Source organism: Camelus bactrianus, chromosome 15, assembly GCF_048773025.1.
Source record: "Camelus bactrianus isolate YW-2024 breed Bactrian camel chromosome 15, ASM4877302v1, whole genome shotgun sequence".
Taxonomy (NCBI): domain Eukaryota; kingdom Metazoa; phylum Chordata; class Mammalia; order Artiodactyla; family Camelidae; genus Camelus; species Camelus bactrianus.
The window spans coordinates 46,932,782-46,947,034 of NC_133553.1; the positions used below are offsets into that span (position 1 = coordinate 46,932,782).

A 14,253-nucleotide genomic window follows, 5' to 3' on the forward strand; every position below is an offset into this window, starting at 1 on the left:
CACCCCCCTTACCTTGCTAGGCATTTGTCTTTCCAAACCTCTTCCCCTTCCCCCATCACATTGGCCACCTCCTAGGGCATCCTGAAGTCATGCCACAGTGTCCCCTAGCTCTGTGCTCAGCAAGGTCTTGTCCAGGCTCAGGGAGAGTTCAGACATAGATAGGGCGAGACCTAGGGCAGGGGCAGGGGTCAGGCTGGAGCTTACTGGAGCCTGGCCTGCAACAGCTTACTGCCTCTGGGAAACAGAAAATGCCTCTAGTCTTGTAATAGTGCACATGGATCAGGAGGAGAGGCCCAAGGCCAGGACAATGGTTCTCACCCTTCTGTGGGTCATGGACCCCTTTGAGATGCTGATGAATGATGGGCTCCCCTTCTCAGAATAATGCACTGCACATGGAAGTTAGCTTTAATTCCTGGGGGTGCTCCTGGAAGCCCCCCGTCTTTGGAGATGATGTCACATTAGCCTGGGAGGTCTTCAACCTCCTTACTGAGAAGAGCCAGGCTCAGAGAGGTCCAGATGCAGCCTGGCACATCCCAGGATCCGGGGTGCTGGTATCCCAGCTCAGCTCCTTCCCAGGCCAGCAAGGTGGGCTCAAAAAATGGACTTTTAGGTAGGAAGTTGGGGTGATCAGTGAGTTCCTCATGTATGAGGCCCTACAGGCTAGAGACACTGGATTACACCCATCCCTGCATTTGAAGCAGCAGGAGATTGTTCTGGAAGTACACTCTCCACTCTCCACTCCCCACTCCCCCAGGAACCCTGCACACCAGATCAGTCTGCCTGGTTGGCCCAGGCAGCCCTTGGAAGGGTGGACAGACCTCACCTTTGCCAAGAGCCTAAGGTGGGAGTCAAGGTTCTGTACCTACAATTGTGCATAGAAGTTCTTCTAGAAGGTGAGGCCAGGTAGATATAAATATATCTGGCACCTCAACCTGCAGGAAGAGAGAATGAGTTCCATGGCATGATTTAGGTAGCTCCTTCTCCATCTCTTCGGCAATCACGTTGGCTGTGTTGCTAGGTAACCAGCATGACAAAAAAAGAAAAAAAAAGAGCTGCAGCTCCGACTGTGGAGTCCTCAGATGGCTCCTTAAATAGCAGTGTTTTGTGGTCGGGGAGGAACGTGGAGGGTCCGGGCTAGAGAAGCTGTATTTCCAGGGTGCAGAGGTCAGCAGCCAGGAAAGGAGGCCAAGGCTTGCTGGGGTGCGTAGGCAGAGGGTACTGTGAGTGGCCTTCACAGGAGAGGGTCTCTCTCAGAAGATGGGGGTGGCTGCCCTCACTCCAGCCCAGGCCCAACACCCCCTGCAGTCTCCCAGCCTCCCAGCTGGTCATATACTAACAGTCTCTTGGTCTCGGCCTCATACCCTTGTTTCCTGAGAGAGCAGTGGGGCAGGGCTTTGTCCTCTCTCCCCATCCTTTCTCTGAGCACCCCTTCCTGCAGTCACCCCCCAGCCCCCAGCCCCATGCTTGGTACAGAGCAAGCCCTCAACCTGAGCCCTGAGCCCAGAGCCCAGGGAAGTCTGTCGTGTCTGGGCTGAGAAAAGCTCTTCCTCTCTCAACAGGGAAAGGAGGAAGAGTGAGAGACAGGCAGGGGTCCAGGGTGGGCACAGACCAGTGGGGCCCTAGGCCTGCATATCCCAGTCCTCACACTGTGCTGTGGACAGGGGAGCCCTCCAGAGCCCCCGTTTTCCTCAGCAGGGCCGCCGGAGTGGTTGGGGAGGGTGAGAGCTAGTTAGTGATGGGGAGTTCAGTCCACAGTACAGCCCTGCCTGTGGGAATTGTAGTTACACACACTTGCTCCTGCCTCTGTGTGTGTGTGTAGCGGGGAGACAGAGGCCTCCCCTCTGGCCAAAGCTGTCACTGCAGAGGCAGGATAGGGCAGTGGTTACAAGCTTAGAGCAGACTGTTCAAACCTCAGCTCAGCTACTTATGGGCAAGTGTGACTTCAGACGGGCTACTTCTCTGCATTTCAGTTTCCTCATTTGTAAATAGGGACATAGCACCTGCCTCATAGGAGAGCTGTGAAAAGTAAATGGCTTAATATTTATCAAGCACCTAGAACAGGGGTCAGCAGGCTTTCTGTAAAGGGTCAGGTAGTAAACATTTTTGACTTTGCAGGCCAAACAGCCTCCGCTGGGAACTACTGCACTCTGCCTTTGCATCAGGAAAGCAACCGTAGACAGTACCCACATGAATGGGCATGGCTGAGTTCCAATAAAACATTGTTTACAAAAGCAGGCAGAGGGCCAGATGTGGGCTGGGTTTTGCTGACCTCTGACTTTACAACAGTGCCTAGTGCCTAGTAAGACGCAAATCAGGGTTAGCTGGTGTTCTTCTCATTATTGTGATTGGTGATGGGCCTGCCCGGCTCTAGTGCTTCCCCCTGGCCCTTCCTCTGCGCTTGGGCATCCTCAGCACGGCTAGTGTGGCCCCATCTCCATGGCTTGTCTCAGGCTCTTTCCCGGCCAGCTTTTATGTTCCCCCCACTCCCCACCACCAGCCCTGCATCCATGTCCCTAAATAGGTTTGTCCTCATCTTATCGTCTTTAAACCAAGGGTGTTGAACTCAGAGGTTTGAGGGAGCCCCTTTCTAAACCTCTAACATGTCTCTGGTTCACATTTGGAGTCCTTTTGAAGAGCTTCCCTCTGCTGACACCTTAGCTCTTGTCACATTGTCTCTGGGCAAAGGTCACAGACTCCTTTTTCCAGGGTAGGAAACTGAGACCCAGGAGGGACTTGGCTGCCACCACTGCCGGGGCTCCTCCCACCTGGCCTCTTCCTGGCTTTGGAGGAGAGGTGTGCAGAGCAAGGGCTGATTGCTTGGGAGTTGCCCCCACTGTGAACTTGAGGCATCCAGTCTGTCGCAACCCAGGGCCGTGAGTGACAGTGTTGCCTGCCATTTCTCCTGCAGTCATCCTATGCTGTGTCGCTGCTGCGGGAATGTGTGAAGCTGCGGCCCTCTGACCCCACCGTGCCCCTGATGGCTGCCAAGGTCTGCATAGGGTCCCTGCACTGGGTGAGTGAGCTACGGGGTCAGAGGTGGGCAGGGCCCAGGTCCTGGCAGCCTCCTGTGGCAGGTGGGCGTGAGGTGGGGGTGGGTGCATCTTGCCGTGTACGTAAGGGGTGGGGGGAGCTGCGAAGCAGACAGGCCTGCGGGGGAAGGGGTGGAGAAAGGCTTCTGAGAAAACTCCAGCCGCTGTCCTCTAATGCAGAATGGTGCTGGGTTGTAAAGTTCAGTCTTGAAATGTCTCCAGGGAGCCAAATGTAGTCAAAAGTCCAGATGCCCCCACCCGCCCAGCAGTGGAAAGTAGGCAGGACCTCGGAGTTACCTGGGCTAGCCCATCTTTCAGAGTCAAAACCAGCTCTGGGCAGAATGGGAAGGCATCCTCTTCTGTCGGCCTCAGGCCTTGCCTCAGTGCTCTCTCCGCCCCACAGACTCCCTCAGCTGCTGCTCCAGGCCTGGGCAGGGTGCGTCTCGAGGCAGGGCCTCTACATGGATGTCTTCTCTCACTGGGAGCTCCCTTGCTGACTTTCCTAACTTCCTAAGGTCCACGTCAGCCTCCTGATGTCAGGGGTGGTCCCATTGCCACTCTCTTGAGCAACGTAGAGCACAGAACAGTGCACATCTCTCTCGCCTGTCGGCTGTCAGCCCACCCACCTCTCCTCTCTTCAGGCTAATAGGCCCAGTTCCTTCATTGGCCCAGGAGTTTCTCCCATATATGGTCCTTCCTACCCTCACTGTCGTGGGCCCAGCTTGTTCCAAGGCAACAGGGGCCCAGGTGCATACTTCAGGCACTTTAGAATTAGCCTCTTCCACTCCTCCAGCCCTGGAGATGGAGACTCTAAATTCTAACCCTTTCTGCCTGAGGACCCCCTCTCTCCTGAGTCCCTGCCTCCCTGCCAAGTGGGCCTCATCCCCTCTCTGCCATAGTGCCTCCCTGGCAGGAGAGTGTGGAAACAGCACCTTCCCCTCTGCTCCCTGGTCCTCAGGTCCCCATGTATGAAGTGCCCTTAGGGCCCTGCCTTGGCTCCTCCGAACTGTGAATGATGGAGGAGGGGGAAGCTTGGCTTTTGACCCCAGGCTTTGTGATGTTGTTCTATAAGATTGATTTGCAATAGGCTCTAGGTGTTTAGATGAGGCAGCCTGATGAGGTGGGTAAGAGTTTCACTGTTCCTCATATGTGTCATAAATGACAAAATATGGAAAGAGCTGGACGGCTCAGGGAGGCTTCTAGGAGGAGGAGGCCTTGGCCTGGGCTCGGAGGCCAGCCAGTAGAGGGCCTTTTCGTCACAGCTTGCTTTCCTCAGCCCCGTGATTAGCAGGCAAACTCCTTGATCCTCAAGTATTTTTAGGGAGACTGTTGGCATCTTGCACCCTCGAGGGTAGGGTGCCGTTGGGATGTGTGCAGTGTATGGGTGCTGGCAGAGTAGAGACACCCAGGCTGAGCACGTGCAGCAGCAGGTGGTGGTGTGAGCCAGAGGATACAGGGGGTGGGCTCACTGAGCCCGTAGCTCACACCCCTGTGTGTTCCCAGAGCTCCTGAGAAGGGCCTTAAACTCATCACTGGGATGAGGCCCAAATACCCACTGAGGGTGGGACAGGGAGAAGATCTGTGCTCCCATGAGCTGCCGGCTCTGAGGTGGCTGTGAGTCCACCCAGCCAATGGCCACCCCTGCCAGGAAGCCCTAAATTTAGGTCTTCCCGCTGTGGAGGAGCTGTTTCCCTCAGCAGCATAATTACAGTAATTATGTGCATTCAGATTACATGGTAATAAAATTAGGATCAAATCAGTCCAAATTGAAATCAGATGAGTTAGGGGCAAAGTAATCAATGACAACATAAATAGAAAAGCCCAAAAGGAGACTTAAACATGCAGGCTTGTCATCAGAATCGGAGAAAGATGAGTTGTTTAACCTCAGCAAAGAAGCACATTTGGGTTTGGGGGCTGGTTTGAGCCAAAGTTTAAATTGGGCACAGGCTAGAGCAAGGTCCTGCTGGAGGACTGGGGGTGGGTTCCCGGCAGCCTTCACTGCCCTGGAACCTCACCTTCTGTACCTCCCTAAAGCCCCGTTTATACTTGCCTCGGACACTTGGCACATGGCATTGTATTTCTCATTGCATGTGTTTCTTGAAGATAGGAACTAGCTCTCCTTCTGGAAACCCCAGCCCAGATAAGGTGGGTTAAGAGTTTCCCTGTTCCTTATATGTGGCACAAATGACAAAGTATGGAAAGGTCTGGACAGCTCAGGGAGGCTTCCAGGAGAAGGAGGCCTTGGACTGGGCTCAGAAGCCAGCCGGTAGTGGGCCCTTCCAGCCCAGAGTTAATGCCTGGTTCTTGTTGGATAGATCCCACTTGCCAATGAGCACAACCACTAGGCAACGAATTCTGCCTTATGGTGCCTTTCCGTCTAGATGGGGAGCTTCTTCACCTACTGTGTCTTACACCCTGAGTCCTTCTCCCCCACAGAGAACCCTGCACATAGCAGGTGTTCAAATATATCTTACAGAATGACACCCCCACCAGCTGGCTGCAAGGGAAGGTGAGGGAAGCCTACATCTGGTTCATGGTTCTCCCTGGCCCCCAGGGTTGGTGCTGGGCCGAGAGCAGGCCTGTGGGTAGCCAAGAGCCGCCTGTTCTAGGAGGCCAGGAAAGGGGCGGCCCACCACTCTGTCCTCAAGGCCTAGAGTAGGAGGAATGGGTCTGACTGGTGGGCACATTGGTGCTGGTGCTCGGGATGGGGCACAGATCCTGAAAGGCGTCTGACACCACCTCTATCTCCAGCCTTCACAGCTATCTGGGCTCATGTCAGCCCCAGCAGGCCCAGCCATTGGCCAGCCAAGCCCCATGAGCAAGGGATGGAGATCTGGGGGTGGACAATTCGGCCTAGGTTGCAGGAAGGGAGGCTGAAACTGGGACATTGGAAAAATGAGTTGTGCTGAGTGAAACCAGACTAGGTGGCCACGTGGCCAGAGGCGGAGCACCTGCTGTCCCTGCACCCTGTCCTCATGCCCAGAGCCAGTGTAGGACGCCCCAGGTTGGATTTGGGTCTGAGAGCAGGGTTGCCCCTGGGTACGGGTGGGTGAGGAGGGAGCCGGGCAGAGAGACCTGCATGGTCACCTGCTGGCTGTTGAGGGGTTTGCAGCAGGATGGGTTGCGTGTGAGAGCACTGGCCCCACAGCTTAGCCTGAGGTTTGCCCAGGTTGGGGAGGGCATCCCGGGCTCTGACCTGGTGATAGCTATGTGGCAGCCTCTCACCTCAGCATGGCCAGCATCTTGCCAGGGTCCCCAGCTGGTTATTTGGGGCAGAATATCTGTAAATATTTTTTCATATCCCTCCGAACACCATTAGTTCAAGTTCATTTAATTTAAAAAGTTAAAACCTTTCTAGGAGGATAGGAGATGGGGATGCCATGTGTGCTGTGTGTCACACACAGCAGGAAGGGAGGCTGTGGAATGGAAAAGCAGGCTGTACTCATCTGTGGAAAGGTCTGTGGTGCTGTTTCTCAGCCTCTTCCCCTAAGGATTGGTCTAGGGTGGTGGAAAAAGTGCAGGCTTTGGAAGCTGAGAGGAGAGGAAATCCCTGCCCTCCCACTTAGAAGCTGTGTGACTTCGGGTGAGTAACTGACCCACCCTGTGCCTCATCAGTAACCTGGAAACAGCCACAGTTTGCGGGGTGGCTGTGACCACCAGAGCTGAGGCATGTACCTAGCACATGGGAGGTAGCTGGGAAATGGCAGCTGTCCCTGTGACAGCCCCTTCAAAATAGCTGCCTCTCACACAGGGCACGCCTTTATGCTTTTGCCTTCATTTTTCAGATTCAGGGGTGGAGAGGGCCAGGAAGATGGATAAAGTATTTAGGAGGCAAGGAAGAAAGAATGCCAGCTCTCCTGCCACTAGCTTGTGGAAATTAGAAAGAGTGCCTTTTCCTTCCAGGAAGAAAAAAGTGCGTTTTCACTAGAGCAGATAACAGCAGGTCCTGGGCCCTAGGGCAAGCGACTAAGGAGAAACCGGAGGGGCTGTTTAAACAGAGCCCTGCAGGCTCCGACATGACCTTTCTCTGGTTCTCAGGAGGGGAGGAAGAGGTGAGGATTCCAGGGGGACAACCTCTTTGGCCACTGCAAGATGAGCGCGGCAGGCCGAGCAGGAGCAGAGTGCAAAGCCAGGAGCCTGCCTGTGTGGGGACCAAATTAGGAGAACTGGAGAGATGCAGGAACTTGGAAAGGCACGGGAACATTTTCCTTACTTATGAAAAACAAAAGCAAAGAGTCCAAATGTTACATCCTTCCATGCATCCTTTTCCCAAAGGGTCAGAGAGGAGGAGAAATGCAGAACCACAGAGGGCAGCCACGAATCAGGTGGCTCAGATAGATTGAAATGTAGACTCAGGAGACCTGAGTTGGAAGCTCGATTGGAAGCTTCTAGGTTGGAAACTCGATTCTGCCACTTACAAGCCGGGTGACCTTGAATCGGTCCCCTAAAATCCTTGTGCCTCAGAACCCTCTGTTATGAAATACCCGTTCCGTCATGTGGCTACAGTGCTGTGACATGCCAGGTGAGCACCAAACCGCTGGAGAATTGCGAGGGAGGAAGAGGGGGAGGATCTCTACCTGGGTCTTGTGGCGGTTACATGGCTGCCACAGGTAAAGGAAGTATTAAAAAGCAGCATAGGAGGAGAATGGTTGAAAGCTTTGAAAACCCCTCCCCCTAGAAGTATTTTGATGAGCAGGAAGGGCCCAGTGCTGTAACCTGAGTGAATCTTGCGAAAGCAGTGGCCACAACCCCAGAGCCATCAGCTGTTAACTTTGGGGGCCACAGGAGGAAGTGCTGGGAGATGGGAAAGGGCAGAGGAGGTCCTTGGTGGGGAGAAAGACAGCGAGGGTGTTGTAGATGGGCAGGTGCTTGGCAATTCAGTCAACAACTTGCTTTTCCGAATATATGTATGTATATGCACGACTAGGACGTTGTGCTACACGGCAGAAGTTGACACATTGTAACTGATGGTATTTCAATTAAAAAAAAAAACAACTAAACTTACTCTTTTCACATCACAGGTTGAGGCCCATTAGCAGGTTGTGAAGTAGAACTCTTTTTAAAAATGGAAGTAGGCAATCAGAACAGGATAGGAAACATCCGAGTGTATTACCCACAATAGACGTGAATCTTGTAACAAGGGTAGGTGGGTGGTTACACATATGTATGTCCCAGACCATGGGGAGGGGTCAGAGAGTTTGACTGACCCGGCACAGCTGCAGGGACCCTATTATCCTTGTGTAGAGTCAGTCCTTTTCTGGGACTGAGGGTCAGGCCAGAGACAAAAGGCAGACAGTACTATCCCCTCTCTGGATTCCAAGAGGGTCTTTGATGCCACTTCCTAATTTGTCAGTGAGCTCATGTAGCTATAGGGGACAAGGACTCTCCTCTCTAGACGGCATTCGCCCCATCTATTAGCATGGGACTTAAAAAAATTCTGGGGGATTAAATTAATTATAGGTCTAAAATTACAACTAATAATAATAGTAGTTACATTTGTTCAAGCACTGGTCTGAGCGTTCTCATGTTATTATCTTATTCCGTCCCCCCGAAACCCGATGGGCAGACACTTGTTATCCGCATTTTACGGAAGAGGGAACTGAGGCAGAGCAAAGTGAAGTGACCAGCCCGACATCACACAGTTAATAGCCAAACTAGGATCTAAGCCCAGGAAGTCCGGCCCCCGAGCTTGTGTTCTTAGCTGCTAGGCTGCCCTGCTGTCTGCGTGGAAAACTCACTCACGGGTGTGGCACTGACTCTGGATTTGGGTGGGATTCTCGTACTTCAGAACAAAAGTGGAAAAGCCCTATTTTAGGATTTCCACTCTTGTCTTAGATGAAGGGGAATTGTGCACTATATATATATTTTTTAAATATGCTTTCTGTTTCTAAAATATATTTTTATATTTAAAATACTTATATATTTGGGGTTTTTGTTTTTGCTCTGACAGCATTTTTCTCTTTTGCTGGCTACAGCACCCATGTATAAACGTATTACTACTGTATATTATATTGTATATTGTCATATTTGATAGAATCGATTAGACTTCTTTTCCTTTGCAATCATTACATTGACTGCATATGCAAACAACTGTTTTGTGGTAGGTAACTGAAATCAAAATAGTATTGGCCATGTAGGAAAATGGTCCACTGAAGCCTTGTGGGTTTGATTTGAGACAAATACCAACACTGTGTTTAGAGACCATTTTAAACTACGTGGACAAGGCTGGCAAGTACTGGTCAGGGAAAGCTACTAACCTGGGGTCAGAGAGGACCACAAGCTGGACAAGCTAAGGTTGTATGTTGTCACATTTTAAAGCTGAACGGTGGTGAGCTCTATTAATCAGAGTATGATGTGTCTGAATAGGAGAGTAACTTGCCCCTGTTTGCCAGTAATTGCTCCGCTTTGTTCCTGGCACCCTCTCTGCATGGGTTGCAGGAGATAGAAGCTGGCATTTGCTAAGGAGAAGGACATGGCCATGAGGAGAATGTATATACATGGAGTGCAGTAGGTTTCTGGATTCTATTTCTAACTCGTATTTGGTGGTTTATTAAAAAAAGCTCGCGTCTGTTTGAATAGGTCATAATGACACTTATAGACAGTTGGAAGACGAGAAGTGGCAGATTAGGAAGTGGGCAAGGGGCTGTTTGCTCACTTACCCTTCCCTTATTGCCTCCAGTACCCCCTCAGCTATGCAGCCTCCTGGACAACCCCAGCCAGGTGTTTGCCCCTCTCTTGGGGCTCCCATAGCCCCAGGCCAGCACCACGCAGCAGAGCCTTGATTAAGAGCCCCCTTGCCCTGCGGGGCCTGGCCCTCCTTAGTGTCGGCTCCCAGGAGTTCCATGCATACTCATCCAGGCATCTGCCTCCTCCTCACTGGGCCTCCCCAGCCAGGCCAGCATAGAGCCTGGTGCTGCAGAAGACTCAGTGGAGGTTTGTAGGGAGGAGCGGTTGGAGTAGGGGGGAGGTGAGGACCTCTGGGACACAGTCTGTCAGGCACTGAGCCTGTGTCAGAGGGCTTGTCCTGTGCTTGCCTTTCAACCTGGCTCTGACTTCAGGGCCCCACAGCCCTCCTGAGTGCTGCTGGCCACATGCTCCAGGAGATGGATCTCAGTGTCTATAGCCTGCGTCCGCCCAGACAGCCGTGACTGGGCAGCGGGCAGCTGTGGGGTTTCCTGAGGTGCTGCCTCCCCCCAGCCCTGAGACCTCAGGCCTGATGGTGTTACAGGCCCAACTCCCCAGACTCCCACATCCTTTCGGTGACCAGTCCACTGATCTGGAGGTGGCCTACTGCCCAGGCTGGCAGCTTGAACTTGACCGTGAGGGGGCTGAAAGGCTGACCTTGTCAGGGATGGTGGTAGGGCCACAGGGATTCAGCCCCTCTGGCAATCTGTCTCTGGGCTGTTAGCTCACCCGTTCTGCCTTTCTTGTACTTTGGGTGCCTCTCTTCTCTATAGCTGGAGGAGGCAGAGCGCTTTGCCATGACGGTCATCCACCTTGGGAATGGAGTTCCTCTCCAAGGGCACTCTGGCTGGGGTACCAGAACCCAGCATAACTTTTTGGGCCTCTGTGGCCCACACAAGGAGGCCTTGACATTGGGCGGTGGTGGGGCTTTGTGTGTGAATCATTCAGCCCCTTGCTGAGGGTTGTACCAATCACTGTTCTTAGTGATGCTGCCACACCAGGCACGTGGGCAGATGACACTCCTGGGTTGTGGGGGTGGCTTCTGGAAGGCCTGTGGGCCAGCTGCCCACCCCCACTCCCCACCTCCCAAAAGGCCTGACCACCCTGGGTGCCCCAGGGGGCTCGTGAGGGCTGCTTTGTGTATCCCCTTTTCATGTCACGTGTTGCATGTGATGTGTGCACATGTGACCAGTGCCAGTTGGCCCCTTTCCAACTGGAACAGTCCCTCCTGCTCCCAGGACAGAAATAGCCCCAGGCCTTTTTCCCCTGAAAATTTGGAGCTTCCCCCGGGTCAGGGAGCGAGCTCAGAGCCGGAACCTTAGTAGCAGCCCGCTCCGCTCTGCTCCACAGGGTTGGCCGTGTCCCCGAGGCCCAGTCCTCAAGCCCTGCCCACCCCCGATCCCGGCTTCCCTCTGTCTGCTGAGCAGGGCAGGGACAGACACAGGCACTACCGAGGAAGGAGGGAGGAAAGGAGTCAGCACAGACTGGCCTGGCCCCGGGTCCATGCTCTCAGCAGAGCAGCTGTTGGAGAGCCAAGGTCCCTGGAGTGAGGGCAGCCTTCCCTGTGAGAGGTAGCACCCTGTGACCTTTAGCACAACCCCTCGTTGGGGGGAAAGGTCCAGAGAGTTACTGGTAGAAGAAAGGTAATCCTTGCATTCTGTGGCTGTGTGGCCTTGGACAAGCTGCCCAGCCTCTCTGGTCAGGTGTAAGGAATTGCAGTTCTGAGGGCCGCAGGCTGGTGACTGGATAGCTATCCTCCCCAGTAACCTTTGCCTCTCTTCTCTACAGCTGGAGGAGGCAGAGCGCTTTGCCATGATGGTCATCCACCTCGGGGAGGAGGCCGGGGAGTTCCTCTCCAAGGGCTACCTGGCTCTGGGTCTCACCTACAGCCTGCAGGCCTCTGACGGTGAGTGCCGAGGCCTGGGAGCCTCTGCTGGGGCGACTCAGGCCTCCTGATGGCCTCCCAGTGCCCACCCCCCAACACACCTCCATCAGCTTCTCTGAGATATATGTGCATGTGCACGCGAACACACATACACACCCTTCAGTCCATCCTCGCTCTTGCTCAGACTTCACCAGCCTCAGACACCCTGCCTTCATGGGCCCAGTTCTTTCTCCCTCCCAGCCCCAGCTCCTGGCCTGGCCCACGCTGACCTCCGCTCCCGTGGTGCTTGTCATCTTGAGATGCACCACCAGCCCTGACCCTGCAGTGTCTTCCTTCTGGTTCACCTTTACCCTCAGCACCACTGTCAGCTTCCCTTTCAGTGCATGGCATAGAGCTGGGTACACAGCAGGCATTTAATTAAATGGTGCATGGGTTCCACTCATGCTGCCTGGAGCCTGGCATTCTCTCCCCAACCTCACCAGCTCAGCTGTGTGTCCCCTCAGGGGTCAGCAGCCACCTGCCTCTGAATCTTTCCCTAGCTTGAGGGAAAGGGAGGGATGGGCCCCCACCCAGACCCAACCCGGAATGCTGATCAGCTCCCACCCACACCCCCCAAATGCCAGCCCCCAGGAGCAGGCTTCAGAGGCCCCACACAGTGAGAGGTAACCACAGCTAGCACTTCACAGGAGGGGAGGGAGGGGTGGCGGGGCCCTGCTCCTTGTTCTCTAGTGACAGTGGTTGCTGTTTCTTCAGGATATTAGTGAGCCTCTGACAGGGAACCTTGGGGTCTTCACACTCTGGTCAAGTGAGGGGGATCATGAATCCCTTCATCAAAATCCAGTTTGCTCAGAGCAAGAGACCTGCCCTGTGCCTTTAACCCTCTGGGATTAAAGCCGTTCTCTACCCCGCCACGTATACGTCAGAAGCAGGATTGCTTTATAAGCTGGGGACCTCTGACATCTATCCACACCTGGTCCTGCCAGCAGCATTCCGACCTGGTCTGGCTGGAGCCTGGGACGACAGTAATTTTAAAGCTTCCCAGGGAGTTCAGCACCCGCTAAGGCTTTTAATGCCTTTCCTACTGCATTTAAAGTCAGGTTCAATTTACCAGAAAGGTGCCAGGTTTGGATTAAAGCAAGAAACCTCGTGGAGAAAGTATGATAGAGGTTTCTGGTGGGCTAGGAGGAAGGGATTTAGTATTCAGTGGGTTCAGACACCCTGCTAGGGTTGGTAAAGTTCTGGAAATGGATGGTGGTCATGGTTGTACAACATGGTGAATGTTCTTAGTGCCACTGAATTGTCCACCTAAAATTTGTTGAAATGGTTAAAAGAGGAGAAGCCACATGAGTAAGGAAACCCAAGGAGGCATGTGGCCAGGACAGAGGTGGTAGCTTTTCTCTCCAGGTGTGGGCCTTTGGAAGGGTCAGGTTGACCCAGGTGGCAAAGAAGGTGAAGGAGAAGAAGGACCTCTTGTGCCTAGAAGCAGGCCAGGAGATTGGGGCCAGGGGAAGGCCCATACCCTCTACCCTGGTAACAAGGGCAGAGGGTGGCACCCGTTTGGAGCTGCTTGAGTGCAAGCACCTGCCAGGCAGGGTCCCGTGGGGCCTCTCCCCACAGAGCTCTGTGCCCCAGATGGGGTGGGGCTGGTTTGGCCCCCTCCAGCAGCCCCTCATGGCTCTGTCTCCACCCTCTCTCCTGCAGCAACTCTGAAGTCCAAGCAAGACGAATTGCACCGGAAAGCACTGCAGACGTTGGAGAGGTAAGGAGGTGCCTCATTCTCACATTTTCTCAGAGGACCCTCTGGCGTGGATAGAGCAAAGATTTCTGTCCCCATTTTATTGCCCAGCAAACTGAGGCTCTCAGAGCTCACATGGGAAGCAGGAAACCAGCCTTTAGGGTTGGGTGGGCAGGTTGAGGGCTCCCCCGAGGCTGGGCTCCCCCAAGGCTAGGCTCCCGCCCTCCCTGAGCTCAGGGCTCTAAAAGGGAACAGTACCCCTTTATCGCTGTGATAATTACATGAAATAAAGGGAGAATGCACCTTGACCTACCAGTAGCAGGGGCTCCAGAAGGGTGTTTGTCTTTTCCCAGCCCCTCCACCAGTGAGGCCCTCCCTCCCTCGGGCGTCCTTGCTGAGCCCCTCTCCACCACAGCCCCCTGAGCTCCCTCCCCTCTCCTTCCTCTGGCCCATCGAAGGGCTCTTCTCCCTGAGCCCTGTGTGTTTTGCTCTGTCAAAGCACTGGTGGGAGCTGCTGGTTGGGGGCCTGCCCCAGACTCAATATGCTGGCTTCCTTGGAGCATCCAGCTCCCCTCTCAGGCAGTTTGTTCTCAGACCCAGTGAGGTAGGAAAGTCCTATCCCAGCCAACTCCTTCTAAGCTCCCAGGGCCAGAGGACATTTCCTCCCTTCTCCCACCAGCTTGTCATTCCTGTGCTTCTTTCGCAGAGGCTGTTCCCAGCCCCTCCGTCCTCGGGGGTGTTCTCTCCTGTCCCACAGTGGAGCGGGCAGGCTCCAGGCTCTGTACAGGCCAGACCCAGGCCAGAGGAGAGGGGCTTCCCCACCCTTAGTCCTACTCTCCCAGACAACCCCCACCTCAGCCAGAGCCAGCCCTCTTGGAGCCCATTGCCCCCTGCCGTGGGCTGCCCTGATGCGTTCTGCC

General features: G+C 54.1%; 1 protein-coding gene across 3 annotated transcripts in view; it reads left to right on the top strand.

Annotated features, from left to right (window-relative positions):
* TTC7A (tetratricopeptide repeat domain 7A) overlaps window positions 1-14,253 on the top strand; it is a 117,024-nt gene that overhangs the window by 60,532 nt on the left and 42,239 nt on the right. For all 3 annotated transcript variants that reach the window (XM_010967740.3, XM_045504873.2, XM_045504874.2), the window contains 3 exons: window positions 2,909-3,013; window positions 11,502-11,619; window positions 13,300-13,357. In XM_010967740.3, coding sequence (XP_010966042.1) covers window positions 2,909-3,013; window positions 11,502-11,619; window positions 13,300-13,357 — 281 coding nt within the window. The remainder of the gene's footprint in view (window positions 1-2,908; window positions 3,014-11,501; window positions 11,620-13,299; window positions 13,358-14,253) is intronic.